At 48.7% G+C, this 18,963-nt stretch overlaps 1 protein-coding gene and 1 long non-coding RNA gene across 2 annotated transcripts in view; one reads left to right on the forward strand and one right to left on the reverse strand.

Annotated features, from left to right (window-relative positions):
• The window catches only part of Sh3rf3 (SH3 domain containing ring finger 3), a 156,158-nt gene that overhangs the window by 52,181 nt on the left and 85,014 nt on the right, over positions 1 to 18,963 (reverse strand). Inside the window, exons 5-6 of the mRNA XM_059243805.1 lie at positions 12,978 to 13,078; positions 1,270 to 1,440 (exon numbers count right to left, since the gene is read on the reverse strand). Coding sequence (XP_059099788.1) covers positions 1,270 to 1,440; positions 12,978 to 13,078 — 272 coding nt within the window. The remainder of the gene's footprint in view (positions 1 to 1,269; positions 1,441 to 12,977; positions 13,079 to 18,963) is intronic.
• Positions 1 to 18,963, forward strand: part of LOC131893701 (uncharacterized) — a 63,530-nt gene that overhangs the window by 15,860 nt on the left and 28,707 nt on the right. The gene's annotated exons all lie outside the window — the stretch shown is intronic.

The following is an 18,963-nucleotide window of genomic DNA, read 5'->3' on the forward strand; positions in this document are numbered from 1 at the left end:
CACTCACCATATACCTTCCTTGTCTACATAACCCTCTTTCTCCAAGATAGGACAACCCTTCTCCTCAGGCCTCTGAACATCCTCCATAGAGCCCTGGCTGTGGACTGCCCATGCAACCTAAGCCACAACACAAATATATGTGTCCTCCTGGGCACTTTCTGAAGCCACTTGGACAGGCAGGCATCAGAATGGCAATGTTTTCAGCGTCTTCTTCCAAAGATACTTAAAACGGTTTATTTTCATGTCTGCTAGTGTTGACACAGGCTGTTTGAAGGGGCTACTGTGAGTGACATTCAAACAGTCAGGCAGTGGACCTCACAACACAACAGAAAATCCTGACAACTCTGGGCTTTCTCTTCAGTGAATTTTTTTAAATTGCTTTTCTTAGTTTATAAAAGCTATGTAATTGTGATTTGTAAAAATGCTAGAAAGCACAAGGAGGGGACTTAAAAAAATTACTCATAATGCTATCAGTCATCAACAACTGTACTTTAAGACATGTATCCCTTTCCTTTATATGGTTGTATGTGTTTTACATATATATACATACATATATGCATGTTGTGCTCATACTACAAATATATATGTGATGTATATATATTATACATGTGTACACATGTTATATTCACATGGTACAAATACATAATACATGTTATGCATATACTGCGTATACACACATGTGCATTATACCTATACCATGCACACACATGCTTAGACACACTACATATACTCATATGCAAATACTATATACATATCAAACTCTACATACATGTACACATTGTGCACATGTGGGTGCACACACCAATGTGGGGCACACATTTTCAAGCTTATACATATAGTATAACTCTACTGTAAGCATGCACATGACCCATACTCATTGCATACACACACACATGAGTACCTATATGAACATGCATACTTGATAACATCCTGCACACACTGAATATACATGCACACACACACTGGCCTTGTTTACAAGCACGTACACTGAAGATCTTGCTCTCTGACAACCTTCCCATCCCACTCAGCTGCTGTTGCTTGCTCCAGCTCCTGCTACCATACTTATCCCCTGGGTAGCCAGTGTTCACTGCGAAAGCCTAGTAAACCAAGCTTGGCAGAGGAGCCCCTTCCCAAAGGAACTCAAATGTCCCCACTGTCTCTGGACCGAGTGTAACCGGGGACCCGTCTACAGTGTGGTCTCCGGGATTTCTACAGCACTAGGGCAATGTAGGCCTTATCCCCTTCTCGATCAGGTGGCCAGGCCCTCACCTGGAGACAGGTGTCACGTAGTTGCCGGGGAACACCCCTGAGACCCCGGTTTTTAGTGAAGCTCCCTTGAACCAGCCATCCTGACACTTCTCCAGCACACGGTACATCTCACCCTTGCGCAACTCCAGCTCATCATTCTTCTGGGGCTTGTAAGCATAGAGAGCCAGGTACCTGTGGACGAGGACAAGGACAAGGGTCAGTGCGTGTCTCTGAGGGACACGATGGACGACAGAGGTGGCACAGGACAGACAGCCCGTCTTTAGATGAACCCCACCTAATGAGTAGCTGATACCTGCAGGGTGCTCTAGTTCGCAGAGAGTTCACATACCCGTTACCTGACTCAATTCTGCCACAAACCCATGAGGTGGAGGAAGAAAACAGGTATGTTCCTAGCGCTTGTGGACCTGTTGAAGACACCACGACTCTGGCCCACTAAATGGTCAGGCGATATGCGGTGGAGTGAGGGGCTTTTTATTTTGTGTCACAGAAGGGAAGAAACTCAATGAGTCAGAGTGATGCCCAGTTTCCAGGACACCTCACACCTGTATCCTGGGCCTCGTCTCTGGACCTCACAATGTTTTTTTCCCCCTTTTCTCTAAGCTTTCTATAGTCTGGTATCCAAGCAAGAGGAATCTCAGGAATAATCAAGTAAACTGGCTGGGCCTGGGCTTGTTCCATTCTAGCTGGGCCTGGTTTTCCTGCCAGGTTTCTCTAGTCAGCCTGAGCTGGTCAAGAACTCTCTAAGTGCTCTTCCAGAAAGGGCGGCATCTGTCCACTTTCTAGCAACATTCGCATTGTTACTAATTATCCCATGTCTCCTTTGCTTATAAGCCTCATTTGCAGATAAGGCTGAAGAAACTTCAGCCCTTTTTGTGACACACTAAGGATGCACGCATCTCTTCCTTGCAGCACTAGTGAGCTTGGAATAACCTGGCAGAAGGGTCCCTCTCCTCCTGGAGTCTAGGGACCAGCTGGACTTGGCTGTTAGAGGAACCTGCATCAGATAATTGCTTGCAGGATCCAGCCATGAAAGTGGATGGGCGCCTCAGTTCCATAGCAGAGGACAGATGAGCCATCTCAAGAACTGTGCACCAAGATGTGGGCTCAGGGGCATGACTGATCCTGTCCTGCGCTGTGGGTTCCTAGAAGCTCCTATAGTACCGTATCTGGGCCTGCTAGACCCCCAGCATCCCTGACTCTGCAAAGGGCCTTCATAGGAAGTGGAAGGAGAAAGAGAACCACCCACTAGAATTCATGTAAGGATGAAGGAGGCCCCGAGGAGGAGTCTTGAGCAAGGTGAGAGTCCCATGGAGATGAAGGTCTCCCCACCTTCTAATCTTCCCTCTGCAACCCGCTGGCCTGTGGGCCCTCTGGTTCTCGTCAGTGGGGACTCAGTGTCCCCAGTTTATATGCTTCTACCCCTAGGATGAAAGCCAGGAACACCAATGTTTGGGAACACCCTGGGCTTCTGAGGGTAAGCAGCCCAGGCTCCTCCCCAGGGACATGTAGATCTAATGTCCACCCCATGCCTGTGACAGATGCGAAAAATCAGGATGTGATCCTTGTCCTTAATGGCCAGAGGGGGAAATATCACTAACAAGTAAGACACAGGAAGACTGCATTTAGACACTGCGCTGGCTAGTTTTATGTCAACTTGATACAAGCTAGAGTTATCTGAAAGGAGAGAACCTCAATTGAAAAAAAAAATGCCTTCATATGATCTGGCTGTAGGGCATTTACTTAATTAGTGATTGATGTGTGGGAGGGGGAGGCATCCCATCGTGGGCGGTACCACCCCTGGGCAGGTGGTCTTGGTTCTATAAGAGAGCAGGCTGAGCAAACCATGATGAGCAAGCCAGTAAGCAGCACCCCTCCGTGGACTTTGCATCGGCTCCTGCCTCCAGGCTCCCGCTCTCACTGCTTTTGATGATGAACTGTGAGTGACATCAGCCCTTTCCTCTCCGAGTCGCTTTTAGTCCTGGTCTTTTATCACAGGAGTAGTAACCCTAACTAAGACACTCATCGTGTCCGAGATGTGCTGTATATGCGGCAGGGGGGAGAGGGTAAGTTCCCGGTAACAGGTGTTGAGGGCCGAAACGGGAACAGAGAGAGACAGCTATGGTGCAGGACTGTGTAAGAATGACACATGATGTGAACCTGCTGTCAAGGAGACATAAAGCGCAAATCCTGCTTAAGCTGTCCCCCTTCCGTCCCTTTATGATGTCAGATCAGTTTGTGACTTTGGCCACAGCAGAATGCTAAGAAGGGTGATTGATGGCTCCTTGGAGCTGTGTGGGTCTCTAGACAGTTAAAACCCCACCAGGTTTACGTATATGTCCTTGATGGTAAAGGAAGTGGTCCAGGGGCTCATCTACTGCCTGTAGCGGGGAGGGCCCAGGCTGCTCTTCCCTATTAAAAAAGGCTTGAGGACCCATTTCTGTTCATCTCATTGCTAGTGCTGTGCAGAGTCTGGTGGGTACAGAGGTGAATTGTGGCCCCTATAACCTGTTCTTTGCCAGAGAAGTGTCTGTGGGCTAGCCCCGGGCTGCAGCCAGGCCAAATATCTGGTTGCTGTTGTCTTCAGGGTCCACCTGCATAAAGCATGGACTCCTGGGGTCCCGTGCTGTGTGTGCACACATGGCCTCGGGTCACTGGACATGAAACACGTCTGTGAGAAAGCGTCACAGCTCCCCCAGGCAATGCTGCCAGGCCCCTCAGCAGGTTTTGCTCGAGTGTCAGGAAATGCTTTGCTCTGTCGCTCATTCTGTACTCGGAGGCGCTCCGCTGGGGCAACTGCCTATAGGAGTTTCCATTTTTTCAGGGTTTCCATTTTCTCCTCTCCCTCACTTCTCCCTGGGCCTTCTCTCCTAATTCCTATGTGGTCTGAGGGAATTGGAGCAGCTGTGTCTTCTTGACACGAGAACTCCCCTAGCAGGTTGCAGCTGCTGCCGACATGAGGCCATGCTCACCTCAGGAGGGGGCTGAGTGCAAGTTCAGGGCCCTGCGCTCACAGGGGCCTGGAGGAACCGGAGAAGCAAACCTTGCTGGGGGCGGGCAGTGCTCCTGGGGTTCAGTGGAAACATCCTCCTGCCTCAGGATGCTTTTACCACCATCTACCTGCAGCGTTCATCCCTTACCCACCACACCACGTGCTCCAACAGGACATAGAGTTTTAACTGATGGTTCAAGGCTTCCTCCTCACTGCCAGACATTTGCTACATTCTCAACAAATACTTGCTAAAGTAAAGCAGGAGTCCTGGCTGGGAGTATAGGACTGAGAGTCACTCTGCATTGTGGGTGTGGTGAGCCTGTGCATACGTGAGAATGCAGAGCCATGAACAAGGAAGGCCAGCTTTAGTCTACAGTGGTGCTTCCTGCATCAGGATGGAGCTACCTCTGGTCACTTCCCTGCTGAGTAAGGAGCCACTCAAAGGGGACAGGAGTCCAGCAGCCTCGACACCGTTCGAATCTGAGCACGGTCAGTGGTTTTCAGATAGCATTTCTTATCCTCTCTGGGAAGTCACTGCGTTACAGAGTGTGAGCAGCTGTGATAAATGGCTACCAAACCTCTGGAGGGCCTTAGAGGAACAGCTGTGGAGTAGCCGAAGGCCGTTTCCTTTTTGAGATGATCTCTTACTCAGTATTTTAGGATCCCTTATATGATTTAATGGGGCAGGGACTTTGTAATTATTTCCCAGCATCTGAAGGGAGTTTGTATCTTTTCCTACAAACACTGAAAACGAGGACTGTTTATCAGCAGCTTCAAGTCATCTTAAGACCTTTAAAAACCAGAAAAGGCCTCTTTCAACATGCCGAGTTTCCGTAAAACACAGGTGTGGTTCCTAATGAGATAATAAGGCAGGGGGGTGGAAAACTAAAAAATGAACATGGCTGTGCATTCGCTGTCCTGTGTGCCTACCAGGCACTGAGCCTGTAGGCACCACCATGGAACAGAGACCTAGCTTCATGCCTACCCCTTCACTTTCTTCAGTACAGAAGCTGCCAAGAGACGCATCATGTAGGTTTTCAGAAATATAGATTTGTATTTCATGCTGCATTAAGCCTCTGCACGTAGGGCGTGTTGCTGCTTAGGAGTGGGATGCCTGAGGAACTGAATATATGGCATGATCAGTGATATGGACAGCATTGAGGTTCTGATGTCTAGGAGGAGAGACGTGTCCTTTCCAGGTGCTGCCAACCTGAGGACCTGTGTGGCTCACTCCTCATAGCACGGCCACCAGCTTGACTTTCTCTGAGACCTTATTGACCAGGTGTCAGCCCTGCAGAAATGTGGCCTCACCACGGGGCTGCTGGTGAGACAGGGCAAGGGGAGAGGACAGTGACCCAGTGTCTGCTGTACACTAGACACAAGGACTCACATAGGCTCCACATGGGCCCTGAGGTTTCACAGCTGGGGAAGCTAAGGCTGGAAAAGCCTAGAATTGGCCACTGTTTTTGTGATTTAGTAGCTTAGCATGGCCCAGGGGTGGGGTCAGACACTGTCAGAGCCTCAAGCCTGGGTGAGCATGGCATGGGGTAGGCTTAGCACTGGAGTCAGGGATCCCACCTGTCAGCTCCGAGTGCAGGCCTACAAGACTTGCTGTGTAGGGGAGTGCTATTTGGATTGCAGCAGGACACCTACATGATTGGCCTTTTAATGTTTTAGAAGATTTACTTTTAAATTACTTTTATGTGTGCTTGTGTGTGTGTGTGTGTGTGTATACATGTACTGTGTTGGCAGAGACCAGAGGTGTCAGAGTCCCTGGCGATGGAGTTACAGGCAGTTATGAGCCACCCATTGTGGGTGCTGGGAGCCACACTTAGTTCCTCTGCAAGGGCAGTTCCTGCTTAGCCTCTGAGCTCGCTCTGCAGCCCTTGACCTTTCCATCTTTCTTTTAAATTTGCTTTGCTTGATGAGGCCCTGCCAAGGATTCCAGTCTTCCACATTTGGCCTATAGGTGATCCTTGCTGGATGAACACAACTTCACCATAAAAAATTCATTGTACAAAATAATCTTCTTCCTTCCCTTCCCTCTCTGGGTGCCTCAGAGGGGTAACACAAGCGGATGGATATGCTGGGTGGCTTCCCTGTGTGTGGTGCCCAGGTATCTAGCATGCACCTGTGCAGAGTGGGACGCTGGCTGGCTGGGCAGTGTGTCACTAAGCTTCTGGTTTCCTTTGTGCATCAGTTAGAAAGCATCTATGGAACGCCCACACACAAATGACATGTACGTAGAGAATGGTCCTAGCCATCTTCATCCAACTGGACCAGCCCCAGGGAGTCTAAGCGGCCACTTCCTGCACTGCCCACTGCCGGATTCCTCGTGACAACTATAGCAATGTCACCTTTTACTGCTTCTTCACACCTACATCACTCGGCTACCCCTCCTGGTCTGTGTGGGTGGATGTCCCTCGTAATGCACATGTGCCCAGAGTCTGGCATGGGACTAGGGATACACGGGTGTACTTGTGGATGGTATGTTCCTCATCCTCCTGGCTCTCACTTTACACCCATTTCAGAAGGCTTTAGAAGCTTGACACAGATCTTCACAGAGTGCTCCACCACATCCAGATCAGCTGGGTCACCACCGTGTTCAAGCAATCACCTCCACAAATGCACAAAGGCTGACACTGAAAAAGGCAACTCCAGGAGGGATTGGCACACTACCACCCTACAGCCTGGATGTGGCTTCTGTGCCAGTTAGAAACGGTGCCTCTCAGGAGCAGCTCGCCAAGGAAAAGTCACTGCTGGCATGAAGCTGGGCCTGTAGTTAGAGGCTGGATGTCAGCTCTAACTCCTGGGCCTGGTGTCCCAAGGCAGAGCTCAGACTGGACAAGCTGGCAGCTGTTGTGACTAGGTGTGGCACTGTGTGTCCACGTGCAACTCGTTTGCACATGCTCTGCTCGCCTGCCCGCCCGCCATGTGCATCTTCAATGAGCTCTTTGCTTGCTGCCGTCTGCAGATTTCCCTTCCGTCCTAACCGTGGAGTGAATCAGACTCTCCCGGTGCCCCTGCTCATTCCACATTCCTCCTTCTCCAGATGTTGGCTCGCTCACATTTCTCCGTTAGTGAATGAAAAGTCTGTTTCCATTGCTCCTTCAAGGGGTCCCGCTTCTGCCCGTTTCCTTATTAGAGCCACCCGGGTACAGGTGGTGGAGACATGCACCCAACTATCAACTGTTGTGGTCCAAGGATGGATGCCGCCGCCGCCGGGTGGACTAGGAACTAGAGATGGTGGTTAGAACCTGGTGGAGACGTGCACCCAACTATCAACTGTTGTGGTCCAAGGATGGATGCCGCCGCCGGGTGGACTAGGAACTAGAGATGGTGGTTAAAACCTGTGCAGACGCTCTCCCTACATAAACTGAGGCAGCAAGGACGCTGAGGAGAGAGTCTGCACAGGAAGGCTAAGTCCTCCGGAAGGACTGAGCAGGCTCTGGCACTGAGAGGTGAAGAGGCGACTGACCTCATGCGCCAGCTGCCATGCACTCAACTGAGGGCAGACGTTAGCCTGGTTAGGAAAACTAAAGCCACAGGCAGAGAGGAGCCAGTGCGGTGCTGCCCACTGTTGCCAAAGCTGACCCGGAAACTGGCCTCTAAGATATTTCTGGGGAACAATATCCAAAGACTCATATTACTTTAGAACAGTGGTTCTCAATCTTCCTAATGCTGTGACCCTTTATTACAGTTCCTTATGTTGCTACTTCATAACTATAGTTTGCTACTGTTATGAATCATAACGTAAACATCTGTGTTTTCCGATGATCTTAGGTGACCCCTGTGAAAAGGTCCTTTGACCTCCAAAGGGGTTGTAACCTGTATGTTGAGAACCACTATTCTAGACTGACCCAGCCTTACCTAATGATATTAGTAGGTCCTGTGACTATAATGACACCCTGCTGTGGGTGCAGAGCCGGCTGGTTGATGAGTCTGTGATACATGATACATTTTTCCTGAACTGGGCATGGCTTCAGTCTTTCTCAGTACCTAGAACATGGGACTCACATTGTTCTTCATGGTGGATTAGTGGCCTTCGGCCATCAGAATGAATGGTGCTAGGGTCATGGGGAGTATTAGCCTACAAGTGATTCTCACTGCCATGCAAAACACATCTCATGTGACCAGTGCTAACCACTTGATTCAGTGACCCAGCATCCATCCAGAACTACTGGCTTCTGTTCCCCCGAGCTTCCTTTTCCTGGTCCTTTTCTAGATTCCTTGATGTCGCCCAGGTGGCATCTGGGGAGCCACCTGCATGTGGCTTTCCTGATAAGTGGTGACTGTACCCCACTGACTGACCAAGTTCTTTTCTCCATATGGATGTCCTCTTCTAGGAGTCAGGCCTGTCCTCTGCATGGGCTGGCAAGCTGGTGCTGGGAGGCAGACACCCCGCACCCGATGAAGCACATCACGGATTGGTTTATGAATCCGAAGCTTATGCTGTGCTGTCTTCTCCAGTCCATGGCCTGCAGCACTGCTCAAATGAGACGTCTCACACTGGGTTGCTGGATGGGAGGTCTCAGTGGTCCGGTTGTCTTTTCCCCAGCCTCCTCCAAGTCAGTGTTGCTTGGCCACTCACTGATCCCCGTGTGTGCTCTCTGCCTCCTTCATATCTGGCTTGAGATGTGGGAAAATTGAGGCAAGAATCTACTTCTCTTGCATCTAGGGATACTCCATTCACCTGTGTTCCCATCACTTTTTGGATCTTTAAGAGGGCTTGGCTCTGACCTGGGGCATGGCCTCCAGTGCCTCTGGAATCATGGCTAGCAGATTAGCCAAATGAAAGGCGTTTAAACTCAAGAGTTAGAATCACAGAATAGCAGAAAAGAAGAGGGAAGGCGCAGGGGTGAGTCACTGTCTCGGAGGAGCTACACCTGCAAGCGCTGTGTGTGCAAACTGAGAGCCTTCTTGTGCCAGATCCCGAGGAACCTGAGGTGGACCTTTTCTATAAAGGCAAAGACCTGTCATCAGTCACTGGCCTGACCTTTGGATGACAGTCTGTTGTGAAACACTGTCCTCCAGGCATGACGTGACCATTACCATCTTAATCACAGCAGCTGATAACCTGCAGGAAACCTCTGTAAAACAAAGCCTGTTGACATCCTGTGGTTGGCCCCCATAAGCTCCTAGAAAGTGGCACTACTGGGAGATGTGGACTTATTGAAGGAAGTGTATCACTGTGGGGGCGGGCTTTGAGGTCTCATATATGCCCAAGATACTGCCCAGTGTCACAGTCCACTTCCTGTTGCCTTCTGATCAAATGTAGACAGTACTACGTCTGCCTACATGCTGCCATGCTTCCCGCCATGATGATAATGGACTGAACCTCTGAAACTGTAAGCAAGCCCCCCCAATGAAATGTTTTCCTTATAAGAGTTGCTATGGTCATGGTGTCTCTTCACAGCAATAGAAACCCTAATTAAGACACAGTCCCTTAAAGAACAAGGGGGTGAGAAGGTCGTTAGATCCTCACCTAAGGTCCAGCCACTCCCTTCCTCCTGTACCCTTTAGCTGCATGTAATTCTGCATCAGAGGCATGTGGTCTGAGGAGGTGCTAGAGCTGTGGTTCTCAACCTTCCTTATGCTGTGACCCTTTAATATAGTTCCTCATGTGGAGGTGATCCCCAACCATAAAATTATTTCGTTGCTACTTCATAACTAACTTTGCTACCGTTATGAATTGTAATGTAAACATCTGATATACAGGATATCTGATAGTGACCCCTGTGAAAGGGTTATTTGATCCCCAAGGGGGTCATGACCCACAGGTTAAGAACTAATATGCCAGAGTATATAGGAAGTAGAAAGTTAACTGAAAGAGAGGCCCACTGAAGCAGCTTTTGGGAGGTCATTGTTGTTGCTGGGATAAAACTTTTTGATGGTACAGTTCTTTGGGGACAATCCACACCCCTCTCCTATAAGGCCAATAAATGATTCATTCACTAATCCAGATTTGGGTGAGATTGTTCCTTTGGTCTGTTGGTTGCCCTATCTAGAGTAGGAATGCTTATTTATATCTCCTTAGGAAGAGTGAACACAACAGTGTATAACGGAGCTATTTCATCGTAGATCCACACACTACCTTCCTCTGGGCATGTCTGGAGTGCCAAGGCCATAAAATCCCAAGCACACTTGGCATTCTGCTGCTGCAGTTGTTTTTGTAAATGTAAATTATCTCATGTTCACATCTGGGATTTTCAACATGACTTACAGCGACTGTTACAGGAACAGCTGTCAATCAAGGAGGTGTTCCAGGGAGTACAGACTGGCGGCGGGCTATACACCTGCTCGATTAACTCATCAGTAACGTAAAAAATAGAATTTTAGCCGTCAGGTTTTCAAATTGGACCATGTATGTCGCTGTAACGTGTGGGATTTCAAAGCATGTCTTAGATGCTCAGTAGGCAGCCACGGATACAAACTCTTAAGCTTTCTCTGGCCTCTTAAAGATTTATTGATTCTGTATACAGTGCTCTGTCTGCATGTATGACTGCACACCAGAAGAGGGCGCCAGATCTCATTATAGACAGTTGTGAGCCACCATGTGGTTGCTGGGAATTGAACTCAGGTCCTCTGGAAGAGCTGCCAGTGCTCTTAACCACTGAGCCATCTCTCCAGCCCTTCTCTGGCCTCTTAGAGGGTCTCCATTCATGTACTGCTCAGACCATCACCATGTTACTTGCTCATTCACCCCTACCCAGACCATCACCATGTTACCTGCTGACTCACCCCTACCCAGACCATCACCATGTTACCTGCTGACTCACCCCTACCCAAGACCATCACTGTGTTACCGGCTGACTCACCCCTACCCAAGACCATCACAGTGTTACTGGCTGACTCACCCCTACCCAAGACCATCACAGTGTTACTGGCTGACTCACCCCTACCCAAGTCTTTGTTACTTCCAGGTATATCTGATAAGTATGTCTCCCTCAAGCTAACTCGTGGCAACATGACCTGGGGGTGAGGTACGGAGTGGAGAAAGGCCATGTTGCAGATCCTAGAGACCTTGTCTCTGTGGTAGAGGGGGCTATGAAGGAAGAGGGCCCTTTGTGTTTAGTGTCCACAACTGAGACCCCCAAGAATGTAGCTGGATGACTCCCACCTCCTGGGCCTCAAAGACACAGGCGTCTTCTCAGGTAGCTGGCCTGACACACATGAACTGGAGCCCTCCACACCCAGGAACAGCATGTCTTGATGTTCAAGGAAATGTGAGTAGTTGTTGAGGACCTGAGTGTAGGCTTTCAGCTGGCTGTGAGGACACACACATGAAGCTAGGCTCATCACGTTAGCTTGTGCCCTGCCTCATTTGGGGAACTGCACCAGAGCCATCTTCTGCAGACAGGGGCCTCCTCCTTGGGGTGGGGGGAGGTGCCCTGCATCAGCTCTTCACTCCAGCCTTCCCACTCACTTTGTGGCCTCTGGCTCGTAATGAAACCACAGGAGCAGACCAGGAAACATGGTCAGACATGGTCAGCATCCACAGGATTCCAGGATCCCCAGTGCACCCAAATCCACAGATTCTCATGTCCCAAGTGAAGAACAGCCCACCCCTTGCATGTAACGTTTGCCATTCTTCTGTATCCCTTAACTCCTCTCTCAGGGGCATTACACTAAATCAAAATCTGCATATCACTTTATACACGTGGCATGAAAAAAAATCCAAGTTTGGCTTTGAGGAACTTTCTGGAATTTCTTGTTGACTATTTTCTATCCGTGAGTAGTTGAATTAAAGGATAGTTGAACTTACAAATGGCAGGGTAACTGTACCTGATGTCTGGTCCTGCTGAGAACGTGAATTTTAATGTGAAGGCTAATCTGGGATCTAGCTTGTTAATCTGGTTCCCTTGGGAAGCCAGGAGAAAAGTGGATACATTTCAGATTTCTTTTATTAAGTTGGGTAAGCATGAAGGTGGGCAAGTTAATAAGGTGTTCAGAACTTTCTTATCCATGCCGGAATTTAACATCTGGACTTGGCCAAATGGGCAAGGAACCCACCCGGGTGGCTAAGGTGATTTTTAGGAAGCCTCTCCACAATGTATTACATTCTGCATCATACAGATTCCAACCGCCCCACTGGAACCGCTTGCCTAGACTGATGTAACTTTCTGTCCATGTGTCTGCCACATCCATCCACTCCACCTGAAAGCATCCATTCAAGAGGCTGAGCTCACTGCACATACAGAAGCCATCTAATTCCTGGGAAGGCTATTTAAACGGGAGTTTGAGAATTTCATGTATCCTTTAAATGCTGTAATTTACCAGAGAAAATTTTCTCAACAAGATAAACACCTCATTTCCTGGCAGTGATTCATGTGATTACATTTGGGGTTGGCATGCAGCTGGCCGGCCTGGTGGTGAGTGGCACTTCTGAGCAGGCAGTACCAAGCTGTTGCCCACACTTCCAAAGATGCCTGCTGACCTCACTGCACCCTTCTTTCCTCAAGCCACCCCAGATCTCAGGGACCTCTGAGGCCTGTCAAAGATTATTAATTTCCCCTCACTTCTCTGAACCATCCCAGGGACAATGGTGTTAAAAGACCTGTCTGCATTCGGTTCTCACCCTTTCGTTTTTGGGCGGCATTAGCACATGTATGTAATTACACGGGACAGCTAGTAACTAACTGATAAACCCACTAGACACCACTGTGTAAGTGCCAGTGTGCAGAGAATGTCGACAGACATGAGGGGCGGGGCAGCTCACACGTTGAGGGGCAGCTGGACTTTGGGAGACATGCCCTGTTCTCCAGCCACCGTGGCACCTCGTGGCATGGCTGTGGGGATAGGTCCAACTGAAGAGGAGTCCTGAAAGAGACAAGAGGATACATGAGTGAGCAGAAGGAAGGTTCCGTCTAAGAAGGAGAAAGCAGGTCAGCGGACACCGGCAGCCATGTGTACCCTCGGTGTCAAAGCTGTTACCTTTCCCAGTCTTCCATCATGCTTCACTTCCTTGGCTATTAATCATATTATTATGACCTATTGGAGGGAGGTTGGTGGCCCAAGAAACCGGTCCCAGGGCCTTTCAAGAGCCCCTTCTGAGTATTATTCTAGATCAACCTGGGAGAAGACAGTGTCGGACAGAGGTCTAGCTTTATCTTTAAAACCAGAATTAATCATTAGTGTGTGGAAAACCAAAATCCAGATAAAGTATTCTGGAATCAAATTTAGGTGGCCATGGACTGGGACACAGGTTTAGGTCTCCTCCAATGTTCCAATGTGGAAGCAGTTTCATGAAGTTTTTTACAGTAATAGAACAAAGAAGAGTCATAAATCCAGACACTTTGCAAATCCATTGGTGGAAACATTAAGTAGGGTATTGCAGCAGAGTGGAAAAATCTCAGCTGTCAGCCCTGAGCTCCCTAATAGAACACTGAATCCTTGGATTGGTGGAAAACAGGGGTTTTGTTAAGCTAAGGCATCCCAACGGTGGTTTTTTGTTTTTTTTGTGTGTTTTGTTTTGTTTTTTACTCTGTTTATCAGGATGTTAGGTCTGACACTGAGGTGGGCAAGGGAAAGCTCTTTAGCTAGGCTAAAAATAGCCCAAGAGAAACGATAATTAGGCTCTGGACCTGCAACACTCCAAACTCGCCACAGATACTGAAGTTTTAATCACTTGGCTTTGATAGACATAACTTCTTTCCAGGAACTCTTCTTTACAACTGCAAAATTCATTTAAAGGTGGCATCTGAGGAGCCGAACATTAACTTCTAGGGGCAGTCAAGACACAGTAGGATGACCAGGAATGACAGTGAATAGCATACCCTGCCCCAAAGTCTCTGCATCTGGGGTCTCAAGACTTCAAGGGCCCCTTTATGCAGGGTATGGTTTGAGTGATGCTCCAGCTCGAGGCTGTGCCTCCCAAGTGTCCATGCATGCTGAGCTCTCTGGGTTAAGGTTCTGGGAGGCAAGGAAATTTCAATCCTTAGAGGTCACTGTTGTCCGCAAATCCCCTAAACACCAGCTTGTTCCTCTGTTCAGAGGTATCTGGAGGCATAGTGGGTTGAATTGCATCCCTCTCAAAAGATCAGTCCATGCTATAACCCCTGGACCTGTGAACAAGACCTACCTCATTTAGAGTAAGGGTCTTTTCATGTTCAAGAAAGGATTCTAAGAAGAGGTGACCTTTGATTATGGTGGGTGAAAAACCCAATGACCGGTGTGTCTAACAACACAGAACAGGACACCCAGGGAAGTAAGGCCGTGTGACAGTGGGGGCAGAGAGCAGAGTCATGTGTCTACAAACAAAGGAATTGCAGAGATGATGATCAGCAGCTACCAGAAACCAGGAGAGAGGTGTGGCAGAGTCCCCTGCCTCTGGGAGGAAGCAACTCTGCCAGTATCTTCCTTTTGGACTCCAGCATCCGGGCTGCACTGAGCCAACCAGTTTCTTGTACCATTTGGCACTTCTAGAAAACTAAAGTGGAGGGAATGTCAGAGTCGTTGGGTTCAGTAGGCCTTCATCTCTCTGAGCATTTCCACCCTTCCAGGCACCTAACAAGGGACAGACGGACACAACAGAGCTGCATGACTACGGGCCAAGCAAGCTGTTGGGACCTTGGCAGAAATGGAGTGAGGTGCTGGGAGCTGTCCATGGCTCTAAATGTGATAACTTCATGTCACGGGGTATGTAGCCTCAAGTAAGCAGAAGTCACTAAATGCAGAGGCCACAGAGATGGGATCAGGTTTCCTAAGATGACCTTGGGCAAATTTGTACCTTGCACCCTGCCTAGCCTCACTTAGCTGATGGGGAGTAAGGAAGTGACTCTCAGGACTTAGGACCAGTCTTGATCTGTGTAGCTTGGTTGGTGGCTGCAGGCCTCCTGCTGATCCACCTACCTGTGTGGCCACACCCACTTGCTCTGGGATCTTGGATCTGCACAGCACCTAGAGTCTCCCTCCACCAAGCCAGAAACAGTTTGTGCTTCCTGTTCAAAGACTGGTGAACCTTGCAATGAGGCCATGCGAATGAAAGATGAGTTTCCTTGTGTCTCCAAGGTAACTTGACATCTCCAAAGACGGATGCTTGGACTGGGGCCCTGGGGTTTTTAAACTTCACAAAGAGAGAGCACCAGGTTTCAGAGGCAGCCTTCTCCTACCCCCATGGATCTCATGCCTAAAAGCAACTCACCAAGGAAAGAGCTGGGAGGCATGTGTGGGATGTAGGTTTGGAGTTGGGGATGTGTCGTCTTGTTGACAGGCTATGGGGTCTGCCATCTGCTGTTACACCTTGCCCTCCTACGAGCCAGAGACTGAGTGTTCTCCCCCAAAGCCACCTGTAGGCCACCCATAGAAGTTCCAGCAGAGTCAGGGCCGAGGGGGGAGGAGAATGCTGCCCCCTTGGAATTACAGCTCTTGCTTAGTGAAGGACATCTGTGAAGGAGCCTGGCAGCCCATCCTGAGAGCTGCCATTGTTTCTAGCTCTCCCCAGGGTCACTTGGAGACAGATGTGGGCAGGGCCTCAGGCTGCCGACTCAAATGTTTCTCTAGTACTTCCAGGCACCACAACACGACCTTGCATGCTGACAGTGCTCAAGGGTCATGTGTTAAGTACCTGCCAGTACAAGGCATGTGTTGAGTACCTGCCAACTGGGCATTTACAGTCATCAAAACCGACAGGCTCTCTGACTTCAGCGCTGGCACTGTGGGGAAGAGGCATTAGGTGCTCACATATGAGCTGTCCCGACAAGGTCTGGCCACACACCCAAGTGCTTTAGGGGGGTGATTGAGAGGCCATCTAAGGCCTTTGAAAGGAACAGGATAGGCTCCTTAAAGTGGAAGGGAGGGTGGATGGTGGCCTTGGAGGAATAAGGAGGTATCCATGCCTGGCAGAAGCAGAAAGCTGGTTAAAATGTGCAGTTAGGCAGGGCAGTGACCCCAGGGCACTGAGGCCCCACTGTGGAAATTTCCTCCCTGGCTCTGGTCTCCACACTAAGAGCCCCCTAAAGAGTCAAGTCAGACGAACTCGGTGCCGCATGTGCAAAGTCCTGGCTAGAGCAGAAGTGGGGACCACACAGAACCTGCCTGGGCTCTGCTCTGGCTCATCTCCCCACATCCACAGTGTCTCCAATGGTCCTGAAGCCATCCAAGCCATAATTAAATAGGAAAGCATAATGTGTTTGGCCAGGCGAGACAGGGAAGGCAGAATTCCATCTCCTGGGCAACGGGGAAGACTTGGCCAAGAGTATGGCCATTGCTGGTGTTTGTTATGCACTGCGTGATAAGAAGGCTTGTAATGCCATATTTACAGACATCCATAGATCTTCTGGGGAAAGCAAACAAGTGCCCTATATAACAAGTATCAGGAGGCTTAGGAGATACCCAGGAACTCTGGAGCTGAAGCAATCTCAGGCCTATTTAGAGGTCTTAGCAGGGCAGGGCATTGTCATCTAAGCTCTAGGGAGTAATTGCTGGTGGTTTTCCTGGAAACTTGGCCACCCATTGGAACTCTATTACAAAACGAATATGCGAGATTGTTGGCTATGCATTGGTTAGAACTGCAATACAGGTTGTAGTTGGGGACATGTCCCCCACAGACTCATGTGTTTGAATACTCGGTCCCCTGCTGGTGGCTCAGTTGGGCAAGGTTGTGGAACCTTTAGAAGATGGATCCTTGCTAGAGGAAATGGGTCACTGGGGGTGGGCCTTGAGGCTTCATAGTCTGGCCCCACTCCCTATTCACTCTCTGCTTCTTGAATGTGGGTGTTGTGTGACCCGCCAGCTTCCTGCTCCTGCCATCATGCCTCTCCCACAGCTATTATTCCTGATCCAACCATGAAGAAGTTCACTAAAGGAACTGTAAGCCAGAATAAACCCTCTCTTTAAGTTGCCTTGGTCAGAACATTTTATCACAGCCACAGGAAAAGAAACGAAGACAGAGTCCTTTCCTAAGTTGGAAGATACACAGCTCACGCTCAGCGGAGTGTGGTCACAGTGTAGCACTGCTAGGCAGTGACATCCAGAGTGGGAGCACCACAGAGGACCTGCCAGGTGGCAGCAACATCAGAGTGAGCACTGCCCTCAGGGACAAAAACTCAATGTGCCAAAGGAAGGCTGATCGGCTTTGTGGATTTGTGATGCACGCCGGGTCCTGCCCATCTACTTCCCAATCAGGTCTTCATCTCTATCACCATGGAAACCATAAGAGGAGCAAACCTACTGAGGCAGGAAGCTGGGGGCTGTGACTTTCTGGATCTTCAAGAGCATGGCCGTTTAGAGCATATCTGCTGAGGTTATTGAGCCTGGTGAGGATCCCCGACAGGCAGCTGGCCCCCTCTGACACTGGCAGAGAGCATGTGGCAGGCACTGAAGCCTCTCTGCCTTTGTTTTATGGATAAATGTCACATACATATATTTGAGTATTGATAGAATATATATATTTGAGTATTGCTAAAAACCAAGGCCTTGTGCAGGTTAGTCAACCATTCTAACACTGAGTAGACGCCCAGCTCTCTTCTTATTTGAGACAGTGTCTAAGTTGCCCAGGATGACCTTAAGTTCACTATGTATCCCAAGCAGGCCTTGAGAACTCACAGAGATCCTCCTGCCTCAGCCTCCTGAGTAGCTGAGATTACAGGCATGTGCCACTAGGTCTTGCTCTGATTAGATTTCTAATCATCTAATTTTAGAAACAGGAAAATAATACAAATAAGGAAGGGGCAGGGCAGTGGTGGGCGCACGCCTTTAATCCCAGCACTCAGGAGGCAGAGGCAGGTGGATCTCTGTGAGTTCGAGGCCAGCCTGGTCTACAGAGTGAGTTCCAGGACAGGCACCAAAAGTACACAGAGAAACCCTGTCTCGGGAAAAATTATATATATATATATATATATATATATATATATATATATATATATATATATATGGCAGAGGGATCCTGGTTGCCTTGAATGAAATTTAGGAATGCATAGCCACAAAATCAGGATTGCGTATCCACAAAATAAATGCGACATTTGTCTTTCTGGGTCTGGGTTAACTCGCTCAGTGTATTTTTCAGTTCTGTCCATTAACCTGCAATTTCATCTTTCTTCACAGCTGGACAGAATTCTATTGTGTATGTACGACATTTTTATCAGGTGAAAGACATTTACGTTGTTTCTATTTCCTGGCTATTGTGAATAGAGTGGCGAAGGACATGGCTGAGCAGGCTTTCTGTTTGATGTCAAGTTCTTTGGACACATGTGGAGGAGTGGTAGAGTTGGGTCATACTGAAGGTCTATCTCTAGTTTTCTGAGAACGTCTACACTGATTTCCATAGTGGCTGCACCAGTTTGCAGTCTACAAACAGTGACTGAGGGTCCCCCTTTCCCCATATCCTCATCAGAATTTGTTAGTAGTCTTCTTGATCTTAGCCAGTTTCACTGGGGTAATTTGAAATCTCAAAGTAGTTTTAACTTGCATTTCCTGATTGCAGAGGATGTTGAGTACTTAAAAAAAATATTTCTCCGTCATTTTTATTTTTCCCTTTGAGGTTCTCTGTTCGGATTCATAGCCCATTGTTTTGAATGGGTAATGTTTTGGATTTTTTTTTAAAGTTTGTAAATTCCGGATGTTAATACTCGTCTATTGGATGGATAACCAGCAAAGATCCGCTTCCACTCTGTGGCCTTCCTCTATCCTCAAATCTTCCCTTGGCTATATAGAAACTCTTTGACTTAACTGAATTCCCATTTGTTAACTGTTGGCCTTACTCCAGA

This window comes from Peromyscus eremicus, chromosome 16_21 (genome assembly GCF_949786415.1).
Source record: "Peromyscus eremicus chromosome 16_21, PerEre_H2_v1, whole genome shotgun sequence".
Taxonomy (NCBI): domain Eukaryota; kingdom Metazoa; phylum Chordata; class Mammalia; order Rodentia; family Cricetidae; genus Peromyscus; species Peromyscus eremicus.